Source organism: Mesoplodon bidens (assembly GCF_964165515.1).
Source record: "Mesoplodon bidens genome assembly, chromosome: 19".
NCBI classification, from domain to species: domain Eukaryota; kingdom Metazoa; phylum Chordata; class Mammalia; order Artiodactyla; family Ziphiidae; genus Mesoplodon; species Mesoplodon bidens.
In genome coordinates this window covers 42,717,662-42,745,265 of record NC_138179.1, presented here as the reverse complement: position 1 = coordinate 42,745,265, position 27,604 = coordinate 42,717,662, and the positions used below count along the sequence as shown (strand labels likewise).

General features: G+C 52.0%; 1 protein-coding gene across 5 annotated transcripts in view; it reads right to left on the bottom strand.

Annotated features, from left to right (window-relative positions):
• The window catches only part of RNF213 (ring finger protein 213), a 116,116-nt gene extending 95,968 nt beyond the window's left edge, over positions 1–20,148 (bottom strand). Inside the window, exons 1-4 of one of the 5 annotated variants that reach the window (XM_081220626.1) lie at positions 20,091–20,148; positions 17,579–17,720; positions 9,747–9,907; positions 4,642–4,791 (exon numbers count right to left, since the gene is read on the bottom strand). In XM_081220626.1, the coding sequence (XP_081076752.1) occupies positions 4,642–4,791; positions 9,747–9,907; positions 17,579–17,708 (441 nt within the window). In that variant the 5' untranslated portion in view covers positions 17,709–17,720; positions 20,091–20,148. The other 4 variants (XM_081220628.1, XM_081220625.1, XM_081220627.1 and 1 more) reach the window with 4 other exon arrangements.
• Between the last annotated feature and the right edge of the window lie 7,456 nt (positions 20,149–27,604).

Below are 27,604 nucleotides of genomic sequence, written 5' to 3'. Positions count from 1 at the left end.
CTCCCCACTTTTTCTTTGATTATAAAAATGTAGTCCTTTGTTCTTGGGGCTGCGCTCCCTTGCCTGCCCACTTGTATCTGTCACAAGTGTCCTATGCTAACAAACTCACTCTTTGTCTATCGCTTTGCCTCATGCTGAATTATCTCTGTGATGAGACAAAAGAACCTGAGTTTCATTAAGTCCTGAGACCAGGTGAGCAGTTTCAATTAAAAGACAGTGGGTCCGAGTCCCCTCCTAAGTCAGGGATCGTGGGTTCAAGACCCAATCTGAGGTGCAGCTGGGTTCGAGTCCAATCCGAGAAGGAGTACGGTTTCAACAGGAAGTGCTTTGCCAATTCAGGGAGGACGGCAGGGCTGAGGAGAGTGTCACCTTTCCACCTGGCATTTGATCAAACACTTCCTTCTAGTAAACAGGCACTGCCCGAGCTCCATCTCTGCAGCCTTTCTTCTCACCGTCTCCAGACCTAAGTAACCTTTCTCAGCTTCAGTTTCCGCTTTTGTAGAACTGGGATGACACACGTGGGCAGTGCTTTGGTGGGGGGAGCGGGGTGCGGGTCTGTCTACAAACATAAGGTGGGCTTTGCAGAAGCAGCAAGAGAAAAGAAACTGGGATGAGAACTAGAAAGATCAGGTTGACCCCCAGCCTGACCTATCCCAACTAGAGGTATCATTAGGACCAGGGCCGGCCTCTCAATTAGACGCTAGCCAACTGCAAAAGGGAACCAAGACTCCATAGTAGGGAATGCCGAGGAGGAAGTGAGGGGCCATCAGGAAACAGTCCGACAAGAATCTCTACTAAGGGAACCACACGATTCCTGGATTTGCTGAGGAAGCCTGACTGGACCAGTTCCGGAGCCTTGGAGAGGTGCTTGGACCATCCCTGCCCCGCCAGCTGCCTGGCGCCCTGCTCCCACTCCCCCACTCCAGGAAATGGTCCCCTGAACCTCCCGTTCTCAGCCCAGTGGCTCAAGTAGGATTAACTCTACTCCAGCTGCAGGGTCAGCATACCACCCTGGCCACAGTGATTGCTTTAGGCATGGGTATGTATTCCAATCACAGCCACTGAGATTTGAGGAGAGCTTCCCCTGGGAAAGAGACGCTTCTTCTTTCTTCTCTGGAAGCCCCTGAAGGAGGCATTCTCTTGTCCCCTGAATGATGCAGTGGGAAGTGGATAACTGTGGAAGGGTCCACAGTGGTGGAGACTGCTACTGAGAGGCCAAGGAGCTAACTGACATGAGGAAGGCAGTGCAAAGACACAGAGAGATACCCGGACTTTGGGAATATCATCTAGGTGCCCAGATTAAACCTCGCATGCAGCTAGGTCTACCTGAGGATTTCTCAGTTACATGTGTGACAGATTCCCTTTATTGTATTAATTAACCAGAGCTGGGTTTCAATTATTTGCAACCAAAAGATTTCTAATGGTTAAAATACTCAAACTTCCAAGTAGGGTGTTTCCTTTTTACAGAAGCCCCAAATAAGTCAAGGTAGTCAATGTTCTAACAGCTTTGGTGCATAAGATGTCAGGCTCTGGTAGATATACTTGGGCCACAGCATCCTCAGGGCTCCTGTATCATTCATGGCACAGTACAGGAGGACCCCTCTGTGACAGGTGTGTGACCAGATGCCTTCTGGTCAAGACAGAAGGTGGTGGGAGGTTTCTGACCTCATGAACAGGTGCCAGCCGCCCTCCCCAGGGAACATGGATCAGGTCTGCCTTCTAGAAGGAAGGGCGCTGTCGGCAGGGAAAGAACAAGGAAGCACACACCACAGTGAGGTAGGCGACCCTGCAGAACCAGGAGGGCCTGGGAGGTGTGGCTGTGTAAAGATGGCAGTAAATGCAAGATGGACCCCTGGAGGGACGTGACCCAGTTCCTGGAAGACAACCATTGGGAGAAAGGGTGACATGATGATAACAGCCCATCACGCAGACCCCAGACCACACCCCAGCCCCCAAGAGCAGACTGGGGATGTCACCACACCTGTGGCAGCAGCCACCAGCCCAAACCCTCTTTCTAATATAACCAAAACCCTGGAATCTAAAAACATGATACCAATGAACTTACTTACAAAACAGAAATAGGCTCACAGACATAAAAACAAATATGGTTATCAAAGGGGAAATGTGGGGGAGGGATAAATTAGGAATTTGGGATTAACAGATACACACTACTATATATAAAACAGATAAACAACAAGGACCTACTATACAGCACAGGGAACTATAGTCAATACCTTGTAATAACCTATAATGGAAAAGATTCTTAAAAAGAATATATATATATGTAATATATATATAACTGAATCACTTTGTTGTATACCTGAAATATTGCAAATCAACTACACTTCAATTTGAAAAATAATAATAAAATTTGTAAATAAATAAAACCAAACCCCACCCATCTGAGAGGCAACAGGGCAGCCTCTGGGCAGTGGGCATGTGCTCTCCTGTGATCACCCCTCCAGGAGAACTATCCCACATTTGCTGCCCACTTATCTCTTTCTCCTGGGAACTGCCTTTTATGTCCTTTACCCATTGTTCTGTTAGTGGGTGGATGTCTTATTTCTTTGAGAGAATTGATTAGGTATTCCAGTTGTGAACGCTTTGTCACATGTTGCAAATGTTTTCTAGCCATCTGCTTTTCCACGTTATTGCTGAATGGTCTCCTCTAACTCAGAATCTGGAATATTTTTGTGCCCCTATCGGCATTTAAGGGGTTGTTTTGGTGAGCCTTAGGAATATCTATATAGTTTTATAAATAGTCACCTATATTTACAAGAACTTTTAGGGTGTATTTTACTTTAAAATGGTCAACCAAGCTGGTATATATTTTAGTGTTTAGTATGAGTAAAGAACCGTTTTTTCCAAATGGTGAGCCACAGTTCAAACACCCCATACTTAACACAACTTTACTCTGATACATGATGCCACCTTTATCACGTGCTCAACTGCCATAAATGCTCACATCTGCGTCTGGATGTGCTACGTCAACCCTCCCTGATGGGTCTCTGTTACTCCATTAGGATGTTATATTGCTATGTTTATAGCTTATGATACATTTTGATGTCAAATCTCCCATTTATTGTTCTACTTTTCTACATTCTTTATAGGAACTCTTGCCAATTTATACTCTAGATGGACTTTAGAGTCTTTTATCTATTTCAAAACAAAAACAAAAACAAAAACAAACCCACTGGGAACAATACTACTTTTACACATTAATTGGCTAATTGGATGTATACATCTGAGGAGAGAACTGACATCTTTACGATATTAAACCTTCCTTCTGGGAAAATCTATTTGCAGTTTGGTTTTCCTGTTTGTGTAGATCATGAAGGGGTTCTCCACCCACCCCACCCCCATTTTCTGTTAGTGTTCGCACCCTGATGTCCGCTGTATTTACAAGGTGCTTTTTTTTTTTTTTTTTTTTTGCGGTACGCGGGCCTCTCACTGTCGTGGCCTCTCCCGTTGCGGAGCACAGGCTCCGGACGCGCAGGCTCAGCGACCATGGCTCACGGGCCCAGCCGCTCCGCGGCATGTGGGATCTTCCCAGACCGGGGCACGAATCCGTGTCCCCTGCATCGGCAGGCGGACTCTCAACCACTGCGCCACCAGGGAAGCCCTACAAGGTGCTTTTGCTTTTTTTGTTTTTGTTTTTGGCTGTGCCACATGGCTTGTGGGATCTCAGTTCCCCAACCAGGGACTGAAGTCCGGCCCCAGTAGGTGAAAGCACCAAGTCCTAACCACTAGGTCGCCAGGGAATTCCCAAGGTGCTTCTGTTCTTAACTAACCAACAGACCCAAGCCCAGAGGCAAGACCACACCTGGTTTACATGCTTCCCCCTCACACCGAGCACCCAGTGCCCCACAGGCAGCAGCTGCTCAAATAAATCTTTGTTAAATGAATCAATGGCCATCTTACTCAGGAAAAAAGTCACCACTCTGTAAAAGACTGATAGTTAAACACCACAAACATCACTCTTCAATGTCTGAAGCCTCACTGATTTTCCTCATAAGCAAAAATACTTCCATTACATATATTAGCTAGTTTCACTTTTGATATTATTCGTGAAATCCACAAGACTCACAAATGCTATAGAAAATGAAAGAAGTCAGGATTTGAACTTCCAGAAACCAGAGACTAAATTTAGCGGGCTTCCTCTGCACAACCGGGGTTCAGAACACGAGCCCATAACCTCAGGCGCTGGCAGTTGCAGAGACTGGGGGTTTTCTCTAAGCCCCAGCAGAGGCTCGGCCCTTGACCCCCACCAGCCTGGTCCCAGCTCCCACGGAAAACCCAGGCCCCCCCCGCTCTCTTCCATGAAGAGAATCTGTATGGCCTGTGGGGCTTTTGGGGTAAGTTTTCCCATGAACCAAAGAAGATAGCTGCACAAGAAATTAAAAGATGGATGGAAAAGTGGGGTAGGGGGCCACATACAGTAAAGCTGGAATTCAATGTTATCAGAACATCCTCAGAGTCACAAGAGCTGACACCTAAAGGCATGGCTCCTTCCTAGACCAGCCCAGGTAGGAGTGAAAAGCACCTCCCCACCAGCCATCCTCAGCATCAGAGACGGTGTGGGGCTCAGTTTCATGCAAGCCTTGGCGGGAGGCATCGTGTGCCACTATTTATGCAAACTACCTGCTCAGAGTCTGGAGACCACGCGTCAGGGACCTCAAACGGGGTTGCGTCCTCTTTTCTTCTTTTGCAGGCAGAGTAACTAGCAGCCTCCAGCTCATCGGATGTGGATGCGCCGTCTGCCGCATCTACAAAACCCTCTGACGCAACTTCCTGTTGAAACATGACCCCCTTCAGACAGGACAGGGTGACCACAGGCACCTCTCCATCAGGACCTAAGGGACCCCTAACTCAGGCCCAGGCAGAGAGATGCTCTTGAGTGAGGACTAAGCCATCCCCCCAGCCCCCGGGGCGTCCAGGCTCAGCAGGCACAGGGCCCCGGGTGTAGGGAACCCAAGAAAGGGTCCTGCAGGTGGCAGGCAGAGCAAATCCATGCAGGCAAGCTGCCCCATGCTAGAGCTGGTGCCTGCAAGCCTTGGCACGCTGGATCTCCCATGCAAGCAGGCCCAGGCCCTGGTTCCCTGAGCTCCATCACAATGCCTAGGCCGGTGCTTCCACACAGATGCAGCTGCGGGGACACTCCTGGAGGAGCAGGCAGCCCAGCACCTGAGGCCAGTCCTCGAGGGGGCTCTCGGGGACGGGCGGCACGCAGAGCAGTGCCCAACCCCTCTGGATGGCACACCCCAGGCAGCACAGAGCCAGCCCTGTGCCATCCCCCTTGGCTGCAGGTCAGGGGAGGGTACCTGGGCCTCCCACATGGGGGCCTCATGGCTGGCACTGCCCTCAGGGACGGACAAGGGGAAAGACCAGGAGCCTCTGACCGAGTGTTGGGGAGGGCAGGCAGTCAGCGTGGAAAGGGAAGGGGAGTTCTCCAAGGGGCACTTGGAAAGGCCCAGTGGGTGAGATGGGTCAGAGCACGTGGGTGGCCCAGGCGCAAAGCCCACCCCACTCAGCGCCAGGTACCCAGGCTGGCTCCATCCCCTCCCAGAAGGAAGCCAACGACGGGACCAAGGCGACACTGGAAGGAACCACAGGGTCAGTAGGCACCTTCAACCCAACTCTCTGGGCTCCATCCTGTGCCCCTCTTCCTCACAGGGTGGGGGAAGCTGTCCCAGGGGGAGAACGAATCCATTTGGAAGCAAGAGCCACCAAAGCCGCCCGGTCAGTCAGCACCAAAGGGCCACCACAGGAAGGGCAGGTAGGGACAGGAGCTCCCCAAGGCCCGTAACCCCAACACCCCTGCACCCACCGCACGACAGCCGGGTGAAGGGCCCACTCACTCAGAGGCTGGGGATGAGGCCAAGTGGTCCGGGTCCTGGTTCTGGCCATTTCCCTTGGTCCCCCGCATGTCATCCCACCACTATTAGAACATCACGGCCTCGCCCGCAGGCCCTTCCGACCACGCACACACCACGGTCTACTAGGATTATGTAAGGTCACTGCAGGGACTGGCAACAGTCACTGAAGTCCTCAGGGGCTAATCACCAGACAAACCCCCAGCATTCCTGTGTTCACTGCATCCGGCTTCCTCTCCTGTATGGGTAAGTGTGCACCCAGGCTTTTGTTTTTAAATCCCCTTCTATGACAATATTACAGTTTTCTTATATCGAGGTTAAGATCATAACATAACCTAAAGTTAACCACTTTAAAGTGCACAACTCAGTGGCATTTAGTACTGTATGACCATCGCTTCCATGTAACTCAGTCATTCTCATCCCACCAGGAGGAACCCCGTACCCAGCCCCTGGGGGAGCTCCGGGCATCTGTGTGGCTTTCTCCAGATTCCTCACCAATCCGGGTAGCTGTTTCAAAATCTTATTCCCCAGAGGAACCTTCTCAGGCTTTTCACCCCAGGCTTCCGGCACATCTGCTGGTGACCCCAGCTGGAACCTTCCACCCGGGGTGGGGAGAGCGCAGGTAGCACCTTTCCATCTGCCTTCAGTGCTTTTGAGGAACACCCTCTGCACAGCTACTTTTCCACCCTTAGAGAGTTAGTTCCAAGTAAGGTGTAAAAAAGGCAAGTGCCCTGTGTTATTCCTTCTGGGAACTCCCAGACAGGTCACAACATATTTCCTTGGGGACAGGTCTGCTCGGCCCCCTCCGGAACGGGGAGCCCACAGCAGAACATCAGAACGAGGCTGTCAACCTCAGACCACCAGCACGCGGGAGACGAGGGCACAGCTGAGTTAAGGTTGAGCTACGGCACCACAAAGCTCTCCTACCAGGTTAAGCCCCTTTTTCTTGATTCTGCGCTCACTTGGTTACTGCAAACCTCAGACTATTCTCCAGAGTTCCAGTAAAGTTTATTCTTACAGTTCTCAACTTATTGGGGTGTTTCTCTGAGGGGACAGGCCCTCGGAGTTCCCTTCTCTGCCATTTTTGTTGATATCACTCTACTATACCTTGTTCTTTATCTTTTTATTTATCTATCTGATTTGATTACAAGAATTCCCTCATATCTTTAATCTTTGACAGAAATAACAGTTGGAAGCCACAGTACTTCCTGCCGTTAAGGATGATATAAATGACACTCCCCAGGGTGGAATATTCAGGTGGACTCCAACATTTGGCCATAAAACACTAAGGCTGTGATAAAATCCTCAAATGAACTCTCACATGGCTGAGGTTATTTTCTGACAATGACAGTAGAGAAGCAGAAGAGCAGGTCAAAGGGCACCTGCCTCACAGGGGGTCCCACCACATTACTCTCACCTGCAGGGAGAAAACTGCCCCATTGCTGCAAATGCTGACTTTTAGTCAATTTGTTAGTTTGATAGGTTTAATATAAAACCTTGCAGCTCTTTTGAGTGTTTGATTCAGAGGTGGGACAGTTATACATTTAATGGCCATTTCTATCTTCTCTATTGTAGACTATATCTATTGTTGGCCCATCTTTCTGTTGGGTTGGTTACTGTTTTCTACTTGATTTCTAAGAGCTTTTGACATATTGAGGCAACTCACTCTTTGCTAAAAAAAAATGTTATGTAAATACAAATCTTTTTATATACATACAAATAAGTAAATACATATTTTTCCTTAACTGTTTGCCCTTCATTTGTACTCATGATATGAGATTTTTAATTCTTTTAAGACTTTTTCTGGAGTCACATATACCAATCTTTTATTTGTATTTTTCACCTTTGCTTTAATTACTAGAAAATCTTTCCCCATCCATGGGTCAGATAAATATTTACGTGTATTTTCTCCAACTGTTTTTATACACATTAGGGTCTGTTTCTGGATTAGCTATTCGGGTATTGACTCCTCCCAAGATTCACTGTTTTTTTGTGGTTTTTTTTTTTTTTTTTTTTTTTGCGGTACGCAGGCCTCTCACTGCTGTGGCCTCTCCCGTTGCGGAGCACAGGCTCCGGACGCACAGGCCCAGCAGCCATGGCTCATGGGCCCAGCCGCTCCACGGCATGTGGGATCTTCCTGGACCGGGGCACGAACCTGTGTCCCTTGCATCAGCAGGCGGACTCTCGACCACTGTGTCACCAGGGAAGCCCCAAGATTCACTGTTTTAATGACTGGCTTTGAAACATGTTTTTGTTCATCTAATACATCAAGTCCCACTCAAGGCTTTTCTCTTTAAAAATTTTCTTGGTTATTCTTGCTCATTTTTTCTTCCAAGAGAAGCTTAAACTTACTCAGTCATGGTTAAAAAAAAAAAGCCCTAATCCTGCTGGGCTCAATACCATTTTCAATCACAGTGTCATACACTTACTTCCTAATGGTGTGTGTTTCTTGATACTCACTTTTAAGAGTGTACCCAAGGGACTTCCCTGGTGGCACAGTGGTTAAGAATACACTTGCCAATGCACGGGACACAGGTTCGAACCCTGGTCTGGGAAGATCCCACATGCCATGGAGCAACTAAGTCCGTGCGCCACAACTGCTGAGCCTGTACTCTAGAGCTCGCATGCCACAACACTGAGCCCGCGCGCCACAACTACTGAAGCCCCCATGCCTAGAGCCCACGCTCCACAACTACTGAAGCCCCCATGCCTAGAGCCCATGCTCCACAAGAGAAACCACTGCGATGAGAAGCCCGCGCACCGCAACGAAGAGTAGCCCCCGCTCACTGCAACTAGAGAACGTCTGCATGCAGCAACGAAGGCCCAACGCAGCCAAAAACAAACAACTAAATAAATAAATTTATTTAAAAAAAAAAAAAAGAGTTTACCCCAAATTTCAGTGTCCCACGTGGCCCAGGATGGGAACTGGCCATCCTGCTTTGGACAGGATTACTGTCCAAGGGGAAGGATACACTCACATATACACATCACAACTACCACACACACTCACACACACACACACACGCATATACCACACACGCATTCTCATGAGTGCACACACATATACTATGTACACACATTTGCTCACACATGCATGCACACACACACTCACAAAGGGCTGCAATACTGCCAGCTGCAGCACCTCCCACACTGTCTGACCACAAAGAACAACTGAGGACCAGACAAGAAACCAGCCCCTACCAGGCAGAGAGGCAATGTCCCTCTCAGTCCTGTAAGAAACCTGGGAACAGACCCGGCTGTCTGGGTCTGGACAGGCTAGACTTCAGCGTGGGGAGCTCTCCCCCATCATTCTCCCTGAATCTGTCCAGGTAACTCTCTGCAAGCCTCGCCTGGGCTCCAGCTTGGTCACTTACTCAGGAGACGCTCTCTCGGGGTCTGACACTTACAGGGAGACCAGACGGCTTGGCTTCCCCTTAGAGGAAGAACGTCTGGGTAACTGGTGGCATTTCCTGAGCACCCCCCTTCCCTCAGAGCCTGGAGGCACCTTAGGGACGCCCAGAGAAGAGCCGGATACCCACGTGGCGAAGCTCAGGCACCCAGACCCAGCCCAAGCACAGCGTCTGGGAGACACGATGTGCTGGGTATGGTGGGAGGAAAAGGAAGGGGGATGGGAAACCAGAGACCCTGCAGTGAATCAGGCACGGGGGGGCGGCTCTGGCACAGCCCAGCATGCAGGGGCCAACGGGCCGCGCGTAAGAGTAATAACGTTTTCCCAGAGAGGATGCTGTGGGGACGTGCGGGACCTTGTTCAGCCACTGATGAAACCACAGCAGGAAACAGCGTCCTTGCAGAGCAGGTGGACGGGCAGAACCACTCCTCCCAGACCCACTTCCCCAGGGGCCAGGCACTCACTCTCCGGATTTGGCAGGAGACGTCCGAACAGGGCTCATCTGGGCCTTCTTGCCAATCACCTGAGCCCAGGGACAAGAAAGGGCTGCTGTCCTCCCTCAGCTCTTGTCCACACTCCATTTCTCCCTCCGGGGCCGATGTCGCCTCGAGGTTGTTCTCAGAATCTACAAAGGCAGATGCACATGGGTCACATCTCGGAAAAACAAGTGAACGTCATGAAGGAAAACTTGGACTCCTCCCACGAGCGTTGTCCAAGATTAGCCCTCTCTCCACTCAAGGTCCTGCCCTGTGTGTGGTGAGGCAAGCCTGGTACAATTTCTGCTGTCTGGTGGGAGAGAGGGACCCAGGACCCCGGCCCCAGCCCAGCAAGAGAGCACAGTCCAGCTTCTCCTGGTGTGTGCATCAGCACAGCCCCAGACCCTGATGTCTCAGCGACACCTCAAACTCTACAGAGCTCCAAACCGGGACTGCCGCCCGGCCCTCCCTCCCAAAAGCAGCCCCGCTCTCTCCCCAGGGGCAGGCTCCCTCTTCCCAGCCCCTCTCCCAGCAGGGCCCAAGGGTCTCCCAACACCTCCCTGCACTCATCCATCCGTGTGTCCTGGGGGTTGGTCTGTCTCCAAAATCACACCCATTTAGAGCTGTCACCCACAGCACCAAGAGCCTGATACAGTGACCCCACACACACACTGAATCCTTCAGGGGCCCTATTTTCAAACCTGGGTCTCGACGCCCACCCCCACCCCCGCCAGAGACACACACACTCCAGATGGTTTTCTGCCAGGAAGCCTCCCTTAGACTGATCCCCAAGGCCCCAGGCCCATGCGGGGAGGAGGGTGAACCTTCCAAAAGCGCCTTCCACTCCCCTCTCCCGGGGCCCAGTCGTATCACTGCCCTCCTCTGTAAGTTCTGGAAGGCAGGGACCAGTGGCCTTGTTTTTGGAGCCAGCGCCTGGAACATAAAGCCCCTCAGGAGCCTTCGCTGGATGATTTCAATTAACAGGAATCAGAATTTCTAACAAGTACATTAAACATCTACAAACACACTCTGAACCTTAGGGCCAAAGAACTAAATAAAGCTGGGAGAGTATTTGTAACACACAACAGCCCGGGGCCACTGTCCTTTGATGATAAACTGTGGGCATCCTGACCTCCTCTCTCTTCCCCCAGCCTCCACTGCGGGGGGTGGCCCCCCATTAGCCTGATCCAATCAGAACCTGGCATTTCCGTGGCCCCAGTGATTGGCAGAAGTATAGCAGGGGTCCAGGGCTGGTTACTGGGGTTTCGAACTCATCAACTCCTTCTTCCCAGTCAGACAAACAGACCCTATGCTTGGAAATGACCAGTCTGCCTCCATGAGGGCAGCAGCATAAGGACAAAGCAGGGCTGTCGGGACCTGAGAAAGATGCAGAGCTGTGCGTAGATCTGACCCCCTCGGTCTGGACGTGAGCGTGTGCGGCCCAGTGTACTCCTCCTGCCGAGGAAGCAGGGAGCTGGGTTTCCAGTTGCCTCCAATGTAAACAGCCCCAGTGACTGAAAATCAGTAAGAATAACCTAAAAAAGTTAGAAAAGGATCTTCCCAAAAGAAAAGAGGCAGTTCAAAGAAAAAGAATTATAAGTGAGCTCTTTTTTTTTTTTTTCTTTTTTTTTTTTTTTTTTGCGGTATGCGGGCCTCCCACTGGTGTGGCCTCTCCCGTTGCGGAGCACAGGCTCCGGACGCGCAGGCTCAGCGGCCACGACCCACAGGCCCAGCCGCTCCGCGGCATGTGGGATCCTCCCGGACCGGGGCACGAACCCGTGTCCCCTGCATCGGCAGGCGGACTCTCAGCCACTGCGCCACCAGGGAAGCCCTATAAGTGAGCTCTTAACCCTTGAAAAGACACCTAGTTTCCCTACCAATGAAGGAAGTGATAGTGGAACCCAAGAGGTACCCGTTTCTACCCATCTGACTGGCCCAAACCTAGACAGGGTATGGCTGCAAATGAAACCTTGAAGACCCTGCAGACAAGAGGGGCCGGAAGAAGCCTTGGGGGGGGGGGTTGAAGGTTTCCATTGTAAATGCACCAGCCCTTGGGGGCCAGCAGGCCGCTCCTTGGAGCTTGTCCTCCAGACAGACGGGCCTCAGGGCAAATCCCGTGCAAGGATCCAGCCCAGCCCTGTGCATCTGTGGCAAAAGAACAGGAGTCCAGAATGGGGCTGGCTGCTGCGTGGCAGAGCTGAGACCGGTCTCAACTAGAGGCCACGGAGCGGTGCCACACGAGGGAAGCAGAGTGCACCAGCTTATAGAAACGCATGTGCGTGTGTGCATGTTTCCACGCGGAGGAAACATCTGGAAGGCGACACACCAAACAGTTAATGGTGTTGTGTTAATGGGGGATGTGAAGGGTCTGGGCTGGGGGTAAGCTGAGGGGGCTTTACCATTTTTTATATCCTCCTGTAACATGCAGGTCATTTGCACCAGCATGCACTTCGTCTACAATCATCAAAATAAAAAAGAAACTAGCTGGACTCAGTAGGAGCAAAACTTAACTAGCACCTACTTGATACTCTGCATGCTAACCCAGCAAGTACTCACAGCCACGCTGTGACTTGCTCAGGCCCCCAGCTGGCAAGGGGGCGAGCAGGGCTTGAACTCAGGCTCAGAGGCCAGGATAGGCCCCGGGGACAGCGCTAGGGCCACGGTCCTTCCCCCAGGACTGTGGCTGAATCAGAGCAAATTCCTGTCCCTGCCCCATGAAGCATGGGCTCACCAGGTACATGCACGCTGGGCAGCATGACCTCCTATTGCAGCGCCCCTGCAGACAGGTGTGCCTGCAGGTAACAGACACACAGGTATCCAGAGAGGGCTAAGAGGGTCTGAGCTCCCCTTCACACAGATCCCCAAATCCAGTCAATGGCTGATGACCACATGAACAGGGGAGAAGGGCAGGGACCTCACAGGCAACCCCAAATCACTGCTACAAAATTAGTTCACCTTAAATCAGTCAGCTGCACAGACTCCATGCCTAGGCTCCCAAATGAGCCCAGACAGCAGCTCTGGGTCTGCCACCCTCAGCAATCCCCACCCCTCCCTCAGCTGGAAAACAGGGGCTGCAGCTGCCTTGTCCTGAAGGCTGAAGAAAGTACTGCATGCCTCAAGCTTTTATATGAGGTCCCTAGAGCAGCAGAAGTCATAGAGACAGAAAGTAGGATGGCAGATGCCAGGGGGTGGGGGAGGGGGAGGGGCAGTTAGTGTCTAATAGGGACAGAGTTTCAGTTTGAAAAGAGGAAGAAGTTCTGGAGATGGATGGTGGTGATGGTTGTACAACATCGTGAATGTGACTAATGCCACTCAACTGTCCACGTAAACGTGGTTAAAATGGTAAATTTTGTGTGTCAATGCAAATAATCAATAATCAATCTACAATAAGGAATAGAAGAGAGTTTTATTTGGCCAAAACTGAGGACTATAGCCCAGGAGGCAGCCTCTCAGTAGTTCTGAGGAACTGCTCCATCGAAGCATGGTTTTCAGCAGTTTTATATCTTGTCAGAACAAAGAACACACAACAAACATGACAGGGGTACATCCCTTCAAAGTTTCAGATGAAGTAGATTAGCATGTACACTGCAAGTCAGTATGACCCTGGTGTCTGGGAAGTGAACCTTAAATTTGGTGGGGGGGGATGCTGATGTGGACGCCACAGCAAGGGAGGCATTTATCCGTATCTTCAAAGTGGAGTCGCTAATGGTTAAAGCACATGTGTGAGGTATGTTTGACAGGCCATGAGTCAGGCTGTTCCAGTTCACACAAAGTTCAGGCTGAATCATGTGTAAGCCCAAACGACTTCCCCTTACTTCAGTTTGTGAAAATCCCTTCCATCGTTTTAAATATTTTATCACAATTTAAAAAAATTAAAACCACCACATAGAAAAACGCAACTCTCGCAGCCCACGTACTCCTCCCACCACCAGGCAGCCCCTGGGTCAGGTGCGGTGGGCATTGAAAGGGAGCAGAATTTCCCACCCCAAATATGTCACTTTGGCACGAGGATTATTTTGTGCTAAAGACAATTAAAACTAAGCAGATTCAAGAAAAACTCTTGGCCTCCCCCTCAACGGCCTAAATTTACAACAGAAAATTTAGGTCTATACCTAAATTAGGTCTATACCCTGGTCTATACCAGGAAGAGAGCCATTACTATAGTTACCATTTTACCAAAAAACTTATCTGCATAATAGAGCAACCTCTATTTTCCAAACTTCTCCTCTGCCTTCCTGTGAAAAGCCCTCCTTCCCTGCAGCCCCAGATCCTACCCCTCTCCTTAAGTAAGGGTGTTACAGAAGCTTCAATTACCTGGCTGCCTTTTGGGTCTCCTATTTTTATGGGGCTCCCGTACACATGAAATGTTAAATCTGTCTCTTATGAATTTAATTGTTAGACCAGCTAAAGAATTTAGGAAGAGGGAAATGTTATCCTTCCCTGCAGTACAAACTCGAAGGCCAGTGCAGGCAGCAACAGAAACCAAGTGGCCGCATCAGTGGACCCACAAGTGCTGGCAGGTGGGCGGCTCTTTCCCTGACCAGTGAGGTCTCCACAGCTACATCCAAACCCTGGAGCCACCCCTCGCCCACCGCAGCTGCCTCCAGAGCTCCCCCAGCGGCCCCCAGTCCCTCCTGGACTCCTAAGGGGTCTCAGCCTGCTTATCTTACTTTTTTCCATTATAAAAACAGCGATGGGGCTTCCCTGGTGGCGCAGTGGTTAAGAATCCACCTGTCGATGCAGGGGACACGCATTCAAGCCCTGGTCCGGGAAGATCCCACATGCCACGAAGCAACTAAGCCCGTGCGCCACAGCTACTAAGCCCGCGCGCCTAGAGCCCGTGCTCTGCAACAAGAGAAGCCACTGCAATGAGAAGCCCGCACACCGTAACAAAGAGTAGCCCCCACTGGCCTCAACTAGAGAAAGCCAGCGCGCAGCAATGAAGACCCAACACAGCTAAAAATAAATTTAAAAAATTTAAAACTTAAAAAAAAAAAAACATCGACAAGAAAAACTTGGAAATGCAGAAAAGAGAAAATGCATTTCCCAGAACTCCCCCTGCCCCCGCAAAAATAACCTCTAGCACTCAAGGAGGAAGTCCCACCTGGATTCCCTGCGGCACCTACCAGAACAGGGGTGACTTGGGGTGGGGGAGGGGCTCCTGACCACCCCCTACCCCCTGCCCCGCTGAACCTACTGGCATTGGAAGCCCTCCACCATCAGACCAGATGAACATCGCCCCTGCTCTACCATCAGACTGCACCAACATCACCCTGGCAAAGCCGGTCACCTTCCACCTATGCCCAGGGTGGCCTGGAACTCTCCACACACTCTCCTTTCACGCCTTTGTCTGCGTGGCCTCCCACTCCCCCCACCGCCCAGACTCTGGAACCTGCACTGCACCCTCTCCTGGCTCCATGGATCCCAACCTTGCTCAAGTTCCAGAGGAACGGGCCCCACCTGAAGCACCAGAGAGAGCCCAGCATCCAGGATGCCCAGGGCTCACAGGCTGGGCGGCCTGGCAGACCTACAAGTGGCTGAAAGGTGGAGATAACTCCTTCTGCAGCTCACCCAAGCCTCCCAACATTTTGGTTGCAGTTTCCATTCCTGTAAATAATAAGCAGAGAAGTCGGTAGGAAGGAAGTGGGTGTGGGTCAGAGGCAGGACTCGCCATCCAACACCTGGGTCCTCAGCCCTATTGTGTGACCCACACTGAGTGACCAGGGCCTGATCCCTACCCCCCACCCCCAGTGACGGGTAAGGGACCACCCCCAGCAAGCCAGCCCTAAGGACAATGGCCCTGTCCAGCACTCCTTGTGCTCACAGAGATAAGCAGGCAGCCCAGAAGCCAGCAAACCCCAACAGCTCTCAAAGCCTTTGCCCCTGGAGCTGGCAGAGACGCCAAGCATCTCAGAGGTGTGGGCTGTCCATCTTGGTAGTGACCATGCCCTGCTAATGGTTGGGGGCCCTGGAGTGACCTCTGACTGGGCTGAGGTGGATAGCTGCCTTGCCTGCTCTCCCTACCTGCCTGGACAGGCAGGACACTAGAAGGTGACGAGGGTTCTCAGACAAGTCTTTTTTCCCTGTTCTGTTGGAAAACACATCAGTTGCTCTCAGCAGCCCTGGGAAAGCACCTCACACAAAATTAAAGGGTGGCAGAGGACAGCAAGCTTTCCTGGAGGCCCTCCCAAAGGGGTCAGTCTCAGGAGGTGCCAGGCACAGGACATGAGACTCAAATGAAGTTCTGATTTTCTCCCGTTAATCTGTCTCATGTCAATTTAATTCTTAGACAAACCAGAAGGACCTAGAAGGGTAGAGGAAAACTTCCTCCCCAACCATGCTAGGCCAGTAAGACCTCAACCACAGCTTCCTTCCAGGGTACTGGTTCTGGCTCCTGAGGTCAAAAATCCCTTCTCTGCCAGTTGCTAGCTGTGTGACTCTGGGCAAGTTACTTAACCTCTCTGTGCTTCAGTCTTGACATCTCTAAAATGGGGATTGATGATAGCTCCTCCCTCAATATTTAGCACACGATCAGGCAAATCACAGGTTAGCTGATTGGTTTTATTTATGTTTTTAGTCTCTGAGGTCCCAAAGACCCCTCCTCCCAAGGCCCCCTAGTCAGGCAGATGTTCTAGTGACCAGGGTGGGGAGCCCTGGCAGGTGGGAAATTCTGCCTGGACACCAAGAGCTCAGCCATGCTATGATTCACTATCTAGACCAGGAATCAATGATAAGAGTGGACACTCAGCTGCCCACCAAGCTCCTCCCAAAGCATTAGAGGCAAAAGAAAATCAATAAAAAACTGACAACAAAAAGCGGCCACCTCTTCATACCTCTTACAGTCCAAAGAAAGCATCTGTAACATGAGCACTTTGTACAAATACAGCAGAAACAGGATCAATCAAAGAACTGGGGGTGTCCATCTCATCCCTGCCTCAAAGTGCACCTTCTTCGGTTCATTCAGCAATTATTTATTGAGCACCTATTGTGTTCCAGGGAGCATACAAGAGACTTGGGATAAAGCAGTGAACAAGAGAGCACATGTCTCTGAAGCCCCACCCTGATATGGTCCAAGTGCTACCACAACAAAGAGCCTGGGGAAGTGCAATTCAGAGTGAAGGGGAGGGGCGAGCACAGTTTTCAACTGGGTGGTCAGAGTGGGCCTCCAGAAGAAAGGAGACAGTTGAGTAAAGACTGGAAGGAGGGTATGGGGGAGATGTGCTGCCCTCTGAGGAAAGGTGTGTTCCAGGCAGAGCGAAAAGGCAGTGCAAAAGTCTTACGCTCAGAGCATGCCTAGTATGTACTAGGAAGGGCAGGGAGACAGTCCAAGATCCAGGGCACCGAGAGAATCAAGGATCGACCAGAGTCCGCAGGTGAGGCCCACCTGACACGGTTCTACCTTCATGCACCTACCTGCCCCCTCACCAGGAAGGGGCCTACGCGAGCTGTGGGGACCCCTCCCCCACCAAGTGGGCGTAGGATACCGCCACTATGCAGCATCCTCTGAAATCCTCTAAGACTCCTCAGCTCAGCCCAACACTTCCCATTCCCAAGGCAGAAGGAAAACCCCAAGTTCTCTCCAAGAAATGAAACTGAAATTCTTTAAAAAGTGACAGATGCCTCCAGCAAAGGGCCAGATAAAACTGTATTTCTAAGAAAAGTGCTTCTTCTAGAAAGAGTTCTTTAGCCATAGAAGACGTCACTGCTGGCCTGGGTTGCCTGCTGGCCAAGGTCTCCATTTCTAGGGAGGGAGGTGGGACTTAGCTGACTGCCCCACTACCAGCAGCTCCACTGGGCTCCCAGCCGCGTCAGGGCCTTACCTAGTACAGGGGCTGCAGGAAGCAGCTTCTGTCCACACTGGCTGCAGAACTTCGGGGCTTCCTCTTTGGAGATATGCCGGCAGGAAGGACACTCCATACCTCCAGGGAGGGGAATTCCTGAGGCTGGCATGCCTCTGCAGATCTGGAAGCAAGAGGCAGCCAGCTTTATACCCCACCACCTGTCATATGACCACAGCCTTGCTTCAGTTTCATTTTCTGAGAAAGTGAAATTGCAGCGGCCTAGAAGTTCTCCTTGCTCAACTGAAAACCAGCCTGATCACTGGCCCTGAGGCGCTCCAGCTTGCCTCATCTCAACCTCCCCCTCCAACTCCCTCCTGGTCTGAGCCCCGAGTGGCTCCAGCACCCACTTCCTTTTCTGCTGCCCCCACCAGGCTTGCCCCTCCCAGCCTCCTGAACTCTCCCACTCAGCGAGTCTAAAAATTTCCCTGCCCAGCTGAGACTGGGAGCCAGGTCAGCTGAGCCAAGTGAGTGGAGACTGGGGGTAGTGGCGGAGCAAGCAGAGACACAGCTTGTGCAAAACCCCGAGATAAGACATGGGGTGGGGATACCCGCTGCATGCCCCAGGCAAGGGACTCAAAATCTCTGTGCCTCACTGCAGAAATGCTGGCAGCAAATGGCTGAGTCAGAGCCTGCCAAAGGAACCATCCATCCTGCACAGGGCAGCCCAGGGCTTTAGGGCTGGCAGTCAAGATTCCTAATAACGGGGCCTGTGGTCAAGATTTCTAATAACGGGGAGTGCCATCTGCTAAGCCTGAACTCTTCTCATTGACCATTTGGCCCTCGGAACACCTTCTGTGGGAGTGGCAGCAAACCAAGGTCAGGGTCATGCCAAGGCCAGGACTCAGGCCGAGAATATCCAGCCTCCAGGGACAACTTAGTGCATCCATGGTGAGAGTGGAGACAGGTGTCTTGGCTTTTGGGGAACAAAGATCTACCGGCCACCCATTTCTGCTGGCTTCAGATCCAAGAACTTTGCTGGAGCAGTGGCCATGTCAGCTCCTTCCCCAGCTGGGAGGGCACCCAAAGGGCCCTCATCAAGCAGCGACTCCCTGCCCCAGCCCTTCTACCGGCCCCTGCATCCCATTCTCATTTTCACTTCATCTGCGGCATGGGTGCCCCTCTGCCACCACCAGCTTGGTCTCCCTGATGGTGGGCTCTTGGTGTTGGGGTGGGGGGGAGGGCAGGGCCTGACCAAAAGCACTCAGTGTGCGCGGTTATCCTCAGGGCCCTGGTCCCCACCTCCCCTCTCCCCTCTTCCCTCCATACGCCCCCTGAATCAACCACTCTAAAGCAACCACCACTGTCATCTGGGTACTCTCTCACTAAAATACTCTCAATGACTCCCCAGGGCCCAGGCCTCTGTCCGAAGGTGTATTCCCTCTCCCCAAAGCTCTGCTTCCCCACAGACCAGAAAACTCACAGCAAGAATCAGAATTCCTCACTCAAGTGTCCTACTGTTTCTCGCCAGCACCAGGGGCCTAAGGGCAAACGCGGGGGCCGGCACCAACACATCTCTATTCAATTCGCTTCCTGACTTTTCCCTTCCCCTTTTTTCCAGCCACATTCCGCCAACCACCACCAAAGAAAACCAGGTGGTGGCCTCCACCATCCTCACACTCCCCCATTCTCAGCCCTCCCCGGCTTCCCCCAGGGCCGCGTCCCAGTCGCGGCTCTCAAGGCCAAAACCGGCGAGGTGGCAACCTGGCCTTTAGCCCCTGACCACAGGCAGCCCCTGCTAAGTCGGGAGAACCCTGCGCTCTGGGCGGCTCAGTGATGTGGGCAGTGATGCCGTTCTCCTAAAAGTTACCATGAAATAAAGATATGGGCATTTTTCGCAACCTCACTTTTCCGTTGTTGCAATTAATGAAAGCGAAGGATTCCGTTCCCAGGTAGAGAGGCCCCCAGGTCTGCCCGTCCCGGTCCGCTATCATGCGCCGCCGCGCCTCCTCCCCGGACAGTGCTCTCGGGTTCAAAGCCCGGCCGGCGCTTCCCCGCAGGGGGTCCTCCGCACTCGAGGCTGGGCCCCCGGGAATGTAGCTGGGGCCCGGGGAAAGGGCGCTGCCTCCGCCAGGCCCACCTGCTGCGCGCGTCCGGAGAACAGGGTACGCACGGTGCCGCGAGGCGGGGTTGGACCGGGAACCTGCGGCGAAACCGAAACTCAGCGCCGCAGGAAGGGGCGGCCCGGCGCGGACGGCGGCCGGACGCGGCGCATCAGGACGCAAGCGGCGCTCCCCGACAACGCCTCGGGCCGGGCCTCCGCGACCGTGGCCCAGACCGGCGGGGACCCTGATCCGTGGGACGCTCTCGCACCCAGGGGACCCGCACTCCGACCCGTGAGACAGCCCATACCCACGGGAACTTGCGCCCCGCACTCACGGGACCCGGCATCCCTCCCTGTAAATCCGCACTCCGCCCGCCAAGACCCGCGCCCGGTGTACCTGCGCCCGGGCCTCGCAACTGCGAATCCCCGCCCCCCACCGCCAGCTCGCACCTGCGCCGCTGCCGCGCCCACACCGCCGCCAGTCCGCGCGGTTTCGTTTCTCGCGTCCCGGGTCCCGCCCCTCCGCCCGCTTCGGCCGGCGCAGCGGGGTTCGCTCGGGTGTGGCTGTCGCGTGGCGCCCCCCAGTGGACCCGGCGCCTGGCCAGGTCGCCCGCCGCAGAGGAGGCGCCTCCTGCCGCTACGCGCGCGGGGCGGGAGGCGGAGGGGCCCTGATTCCGGCCGGGCAGAGGCTGGGGTTCGCACGTGGGTCTACCCCAGCCGCCCCCACGCCGCGGCCCGAGCCCGGGCGCGCGCATCCCCAGTCCAGCCCCAGCCCCTTGGACAGTGTCCAGGACCTTGCGAGCCAGCGGCCAGCCCCGGAGGGGCCCCGAGGACACGAGGCTGGTCACTCAGGCGAGCTTCAAGCCACTCGGATGCAAGGTGGAGGTCACCTGCCGCATCGCATCGGGGCTTTGTATGGATTAAGTGACCACAGCGGCCCACGCTCAGACTTGTGTTGGTCACTGATAACCTAGAGGCCGCCGCCCCGACCTGCCTCTGCAACTCAGTTTTCTCATCTATCAGGCTCGTAATCCGGCCCTAGGGCTGTTGGAGAACTACTATTAAGTGAAAGCTGGTGTTCCAGGCCCCGGGCAAAGTGCTTGATGTACATCAGCTAATTTACTCCTCACTGACCTCTCCGCTCCCAACCAGCACCTGCCTGAGAGCATTTGTGAGGAGCCTAGCTCAGGCCCCTGGGATGCTACAAATGCCAGTTAGAATGAGCATCATTGTTACATTAAAAGGGCCCAGGGGGCTTCCCTGGTGGCGCAGTGGTTGGGAGTCCGCCTGCCGATGCAGGGGCGCGGGTTCGTGCCCCAGTCCGGGAGGATCCCGCATGCCGCGGAGCTGCTGGGCCCGTGAGCCGTGGCCGCTGGGCCTGCGCGCCTGGAGCCTGTGCTCTGCGGCGAGAGAGGCCGCAGCGGTGAGAGGCCCTCGTACCGCAAAAAAAAAAAAAAAAAGGGCCCAGGGCTCCCACCACCTTTCCAACCATTTCATCCTTTCCCACACCCTCCAGTCACACTGTCCTTCCTCTGGGCTGGGAACAGCAAGCTCTGTCCTTCTTGGGGTTCCCCTCCTGCAGTGCCTGCCCCTCGCAGGGCTGGCTTCTCCCAGCCATTCAACCCCAGCATCTTTGCGCTCAGGCAGTGCTTAGGGTTTGGGGAGCAGAGCTTGGCTGGGCCCGGCAGAGTGGGGACCTGTGGACCCCGCTAGTGTGCACATCAGAATTCTGGGCCAGCCCCAAGGTGACAGGGAGTTGCTAAAGACCAACAGAGTGGGCACCACTGTCAGAATACCGCGCTGGGTGGGGTCAGAATGAACACATCACATGGCCTGAGAAAACACATTTACCTGCCGGGTGCAATATCTTTCATTTTAAAACCCAACACAGGGACTTCCCTGGTGGTCCAGTGGTTAGGACTCCACGATTCCACTGCAGGGGACACGGGTTCAATCCCTGGGTGGGGAACTAAGATCCTACATGCTGCGCAGAGTGGCCAAAATAAATAAGAAAGAAAACCCAACACAGCCTTAAGGAATTAGAATTCTTCCAGTGAGAGACTGAGCCCTGCAAAGGGAGGTGCCTTTAGGCCATTTTAATGCCACAAGGGGATCTTCCCTCCACCCTCTTCTCCGTGTCCTGGTCCACTCCTTAGAGGAATCATGAAACAGTAAAGGGATTTTTAAAATCCAGCCTTAGAGAGATGGTGGGGTGTGGGGGGGATCCGCTGTCCTGCCTTCAATTTAGTTCGTGGTTCAAGATAAACGTGGAACAGTGAACAATCCAGCTGGATTAACAGGTCACCTCCTCTACCAAGTCTTCCTTCAGCCTGTACAGTCCAGTGTAACCTGGCCGCCCAGGGCCATGGCTGTAGCATGCACTCCCAGGCGTGGAGTTTGGAGTGACACCAGCACACTCACACCTCCAGAGGAGGAAGCTGCTTATAGCAGGATGCTTCAGCTTCCTACTTTCTGAGAAGTCAGTATATGGTGTGGTCAGTGTGGTCATCCTGTTTCGACAGGTGTTCCAAAGTAGAGGTTCTGGACACTGTCCACTTCCAGGTGCTGAGGACCTATTTGTAAGTGACCCTATCAACATGTCACCTAAACCAGAAAGATGGTTAACAACCCAAAGAACCAAGTCGAAACACACATACCACATCCAATAAAGACCAAGAGAAGATGGGAAAGCCAGTATTAGGAGCCCATCCTGAATACTCACAGAGAAAACCCCTCACATTCCCTCGTCTATATCAATGCAATAAATGTATGCATTGAAACATGCACACAATTTTTAAAAATAAAAAAATAGTATAACGTTAGATAGTATATAAATGTAATATATGATCTAACGTAATTAGAAAATAACAAAATACAAAGACAGTGGTAGATGCAGTTTACTTTGCAGGGCTGAGCCAGACGCAGAGAGGAGGAGGGTGGAGGAGGAAGGTGGGGTGGTGGGATGAAGGAAGGAGGGGATGAGGAAGCCAGAGGACTTGACGAAAGGTTTCAGATGGCATCACCTCCAGCTTTGTCCCTAAAAAGATGGTGCTGTGAACACTGTGGGCTTGAATCGGGACATCCTCTCTTCCTGGCCTGTTGTTCACAAAGGGCCTGGGCTCCTCCACATAGAAGATCTGCTTGGGAAAAGCCTGCCCGGTCATTATTCCCCAAGTCAGCTGCATGACACAGCAGGGGAGCCCCTGGACTTAGCCCCACTGCCCATCCAGCCAAACCCAGCATAGAATATCTCCCTGGTCCCTTGGATATTGGAGCACTTGAAATTTCCTCAATCTCATGCATTTGTAGAATGGATTCATTTGGGCCCTAAACACACCTTTTGGTCCGTCTTGCTCCTTGCCTGCCTAACTTGATAATCCTGGGGTCGTCTGCAGAAACGACGCTCTCCGAGGCACACTTTGCTGGGAGGATAAGTGTGGTGAGAGGCTGGAACGAAGGGCCTTGTGGGGGTTGCTAGGGCGGGACGCGGTTCTGCTTGGAGAGCATCCAGCCGTCTCAAAGCAGGGCCTGTGTGACCAGGCAAGCTGAACAGAACACTCACATTAACTCCAGAGCCGTGCAGAACAAGAGGGGCCTGTAGTTCTGGGCTTCGTTCACATCTACTTCCCAGCCTGCCTCCAGATCTTCATTTCAGCTGTTTTCCCCACGGAAAGACAGGAGTGAGACTCAGCAGTTAAGTGCCTCACTAACGGGGCTTTGGGGTTCTATGTGGTCAGGGTAAAGTTTGGCTGGTAGGAGTCAGGTTTCTGGGCCTGGGTATTCTTGACTGAGGATCATGCTCTTTGGAACCTATGGAGTAGCTGTTCCCGAGTCAGATGTCCCCCAAGTTAAAACACTGGGGGCCAAAAATTCAGTCCTCTGTCAGCACCGAATGAATTCATCCACCTTGGGCTGCAGGCCTGTCCAGACAGAAGGAAGAGCTGCCGGTAAGGAACTATGTTTCCTTTCTTGTTTAGGGAGGCAGGAGGGGCAGAAGTGAGAAGAAGAATGTAGGGGATTAACTTCATGGCTCCCACAACAGCACCTCCCTGTATGTGTGTGTCTCTGTCTTCTCTTCTTATAAGGACACCACCCAAGTCTAGTATGACATCATCTGAACTTAGCTAATTACATCTGCAAAGACCCTATTTCCAAATGAGGTCACAGTCACAGGTGCCTAGGATCAAGAATGTAACTCTTTTAGGGAACACAGTTCAACCCCCTACAGGCACCAGCTCCATGGGCTTTGCCAGAAGTCCTCTAAAAGATTCAGCTGTCGGCACTGCACAAAGATTCGTATGATTTGGATGAACTTGGGTCCTTCCAGAGGATTAAAATTATTTTTAAAGCGGGGAGGGGAGAAACAGGCTCTTTGCCAGCATCAGCAGCTAAATTTACAAAGAGTAGATAGATCTACCCAAAACAGATTTTATAAAAATAATCACACTTCAGGCAGCAAAGGGTTTGCTACTCACTCCCCGGTTAGCCCAGGTTAGACCTGCTCCAGGGAGACTATCTTTTTTTTTTTTTTGCCACACAGCTTGCGGGATCCCAGTTCCCCGACCAGGGATTCAACCTGGACCACGGCAGTAAAAGCACTGAGTCCTAACCACTGGACCGCCAGGGAATTCCCAGGTAGACTTTATCTTGAAGAAAGATGGAGGTCCCTGCCCCACTCCAGCACTAATGGGAAAGCCCACCACTCCCCGCCACATTAGCTCACAGAGCACCCTCAGCCTCCCCTGCCCACCGGGTGTGGGGTCTGCAGGGATGTGGCTGCAGAGCCCACAGCTGCTGCCGTTTGGAGCTGGTGGCACTGAGACCATTGCTCCAGGACGACTTCAGGCTGTAGAGCGGGCGTGACAGAGCAGTCACACCAGATCTCCTGCCCTCTTTCATTTTCATGTAAATGGATTACTGGGGTGTGGGTGGGACATGATGCTGGCATTGCAGCCTGAGTCCTAAATCCTTCCCTTTCCGCCTCCCATCCAACCTCTCTGTCTCCATTATCAGGATTCTGCATAAAGCGGCTTCCTCCAGGGCCACTTCCCCAAAGACACAATTTTTATTGAAGCCACACCTTGAGGGGGAGCTGCCTGAACTGCATTAGACATTCAGTTCACGTGGAAGAGAGGGTGAGAACAGGCGAGGGTAGGACAAATAGAATTTGAGGAGGTTCAATTCATGACAGCAGCAACTACTTCTTAAATGCCTGCTACTCATACACCCCAGGCCTCCACTCTTCTCTTCAATTTAATCTGTGCAGTGACCCTTTGGAAGATGTGGAAACTAAGGGTCAGAGACAGTAGACAATTTAGTCATCATGCGTTATGAAATCAGAACAACCTGGACTCAAACTCAGTTCTCTCTGAGCCCGCCGCACCATGCTGCCTTCTTGTCCGTGACTTTCAGAGTTTCTTGCAATTATCTCCAGAGTTCCAGTGGAGACAAACACAGGCCCAGGCTCTGAACAACATGAGGCTTCCTAACCATTTTAGATTTGAACATGCTAAACCTACATCATCTGACACAGCAGCCACGAGACACAGGTGGCATTGAGCACTTCACGTGTGGCTGGTCCAAGCTGAGATGTGCTGTGAGTGTACAGTTCACACCGGGTTTCAAAGTCTTAGTATGAGAAAAGTAATGTAAAATATTCATTGGTAAGTTTTACATAAATTTCATGTTGAAAATATTTATTTTAGATGTTATCAGTTAAAAGATATGTTAATTTCACCTGTTTCTTGTTACTTTTTTTACATCTTTATTGGATCTTGTTACTTTTTTTAGTAAAGCTACTTGAAATGTTAAAATGACCCATGTGGCTCACACTGGGGCTTGCATTGTATTGCTGTATTGCATTGTCTGTTGGACAGCGCTGTTCTACATCACCACCACCATCATCATCATCATCTGTGTAGTCAGGGCTCCACCAGCTGCTGTAACAAGGGGTCTTCAGAGCTTACTTCTGGCCCATGTAACGGTGCTGGCCAGGGCACAGCTCAGCAGGTGGCCTCCTTCACTCCAGCTGACCAAAACTCTGTCCCTTATGATATGTGGCATCACCAGGTCCCCCAGAAGCTCATCTCCAGGCCAGCCAGCCAGAAACAGGGAAAGCGCTCGGAGGAGGGAGCACGGAAGGCTTCTATTGGCCAGGTTAGAAATGGCACGCACATTCCCCACGTACTGTATTAGTCTGCTAGGGCTGCTGTGACAAAGTACCACAAATGGGGTAGCTTACACAACAGAAATGTACTGTCTCACGGTTCTGGGGGTTAGAAGTCTGAGATCAATGTGTCAGCAGGGTTCGTTCCTTCTGAGGCTCTGAGAGAGAATCTGTTCCAGGCCTGCCTCCTGGATTCTGGTGGTTTGCTGGTGATGGCTGGCATTCCTTGGCTTGTAGAAGCATCACCCCAATCTCTGCCTTCATGTTCACATCGTGGTCTCCCTGTATATGCATATCTGTACCAAACCTGCCCCTGACCTTCTTTTTTTTTTTTGACTGCGTGGTGCAGCTTGCAGGATCTCAGTTCCCGGACCAGGGACTGAACCTGGGCCATGGCAGTGAAAGCCCAGAAGCCTAACCACTAGGCAACCCTCCCCTTTTTATAAGGACACAGCCATATTGGATTAGGGCCCACTCTACTGTAAGTATGCACTTAACTAATTACATCTGCAATGACCCTAGTTCCAAATAAGGTCCCATTCTGGGTACTGCGGGTTAGGACTCAACATATGAACTTTGTGGGGCCGGTACACAATTCAACGCACAACAGACAGCACTGACTTGGTATCAGTCACGTGGCCACACTCACTACAGGGGAGGCAGGGAACTGCAATGGTGTTGGTGATGTCAGTGCCATAAGCACCATGCCAGCCAGTGGTGAGGAAAGGCTCCATCGACTGTGTCATCATCAGTACAGTCACACGGATCCCTGGTTTATAGACCAAGGCTCAGAGAGCTTGTCCGGCTGATGAAAAAGGATGATGGAACCCAGCCCTGCATCTTCTGACACCAAGTTCCAAATTCTTTCCAGGCAATTCTCCATGCTTCTTTTTTAAAATTTAATTTTTAAGTATACATCAATGTCATGTGCTTTGAAATATTAAACCATACAGATATGGTTACTGTCAACCCAAGAAGTAATCACAGTTATATGAGTTTGACGTTTATCCTTCCAGAACTTTAAAAAATCTCATACATACATCATACCATCATTTAGTGGCTGTGTTTACACAAATGGTGTAAGATGGGTATCACTCTGCAACTTGCCTTTTTCACTCAAAAATCTGTTAGTACCTACACCAATTCATTCCTTGAATGTTCCATGGTCAAGACACTTAGGTTGCTTTCATTTTCCAAAATTGCTAACGAGGTTGTGATAAACATCCTTGGTCTGCTTCCCGGGAGACAGGCTTGTGTTTTGCTAGAGTGGCTCCTGAGAAGCAGAGCTGCTGAGTCACAGATGGTGAGGGTTTTCAATGAAATTGGTCCCAGCTGAGTGTATCAACTGGCTACCCTGTGAATTGGACGATCTCTGGGTTCCAGAATGGGTGGGCTCAGAATGTGGGCACAGGCCAAAAAGGGACCACAACTCCCATCACAGCTCTGGGCAGGTGTTGCCCAGTGGGCAGAGCTTCAGGATACACTCGCCTTGTGGAAAAAGAGAAACTGCCTGAGGTAAGGAAAGGCTGCCTTGGGGCTGGCGGTGAACCGTTTAGCTGGCTGGTCAGGGTCCTGGAAGGAGAAACACCAGAAGATGGAGGACAAGGAATCTTCAAAGACTCGTGTATTATGGGCAGGCCTGGACCCCTGCTCTGCTCAGATACCGGCCAGAGTGGCCTGGGCAGAACATCGGTGGCTCTATGGCACTGCATCCAGGGCCATCTGCATGGTGAGTTCTTTCTCAAGGAGTCCAGGAGCACAACCTTCCTCAGCTAGGATTTACCTCTAAAAATTGATG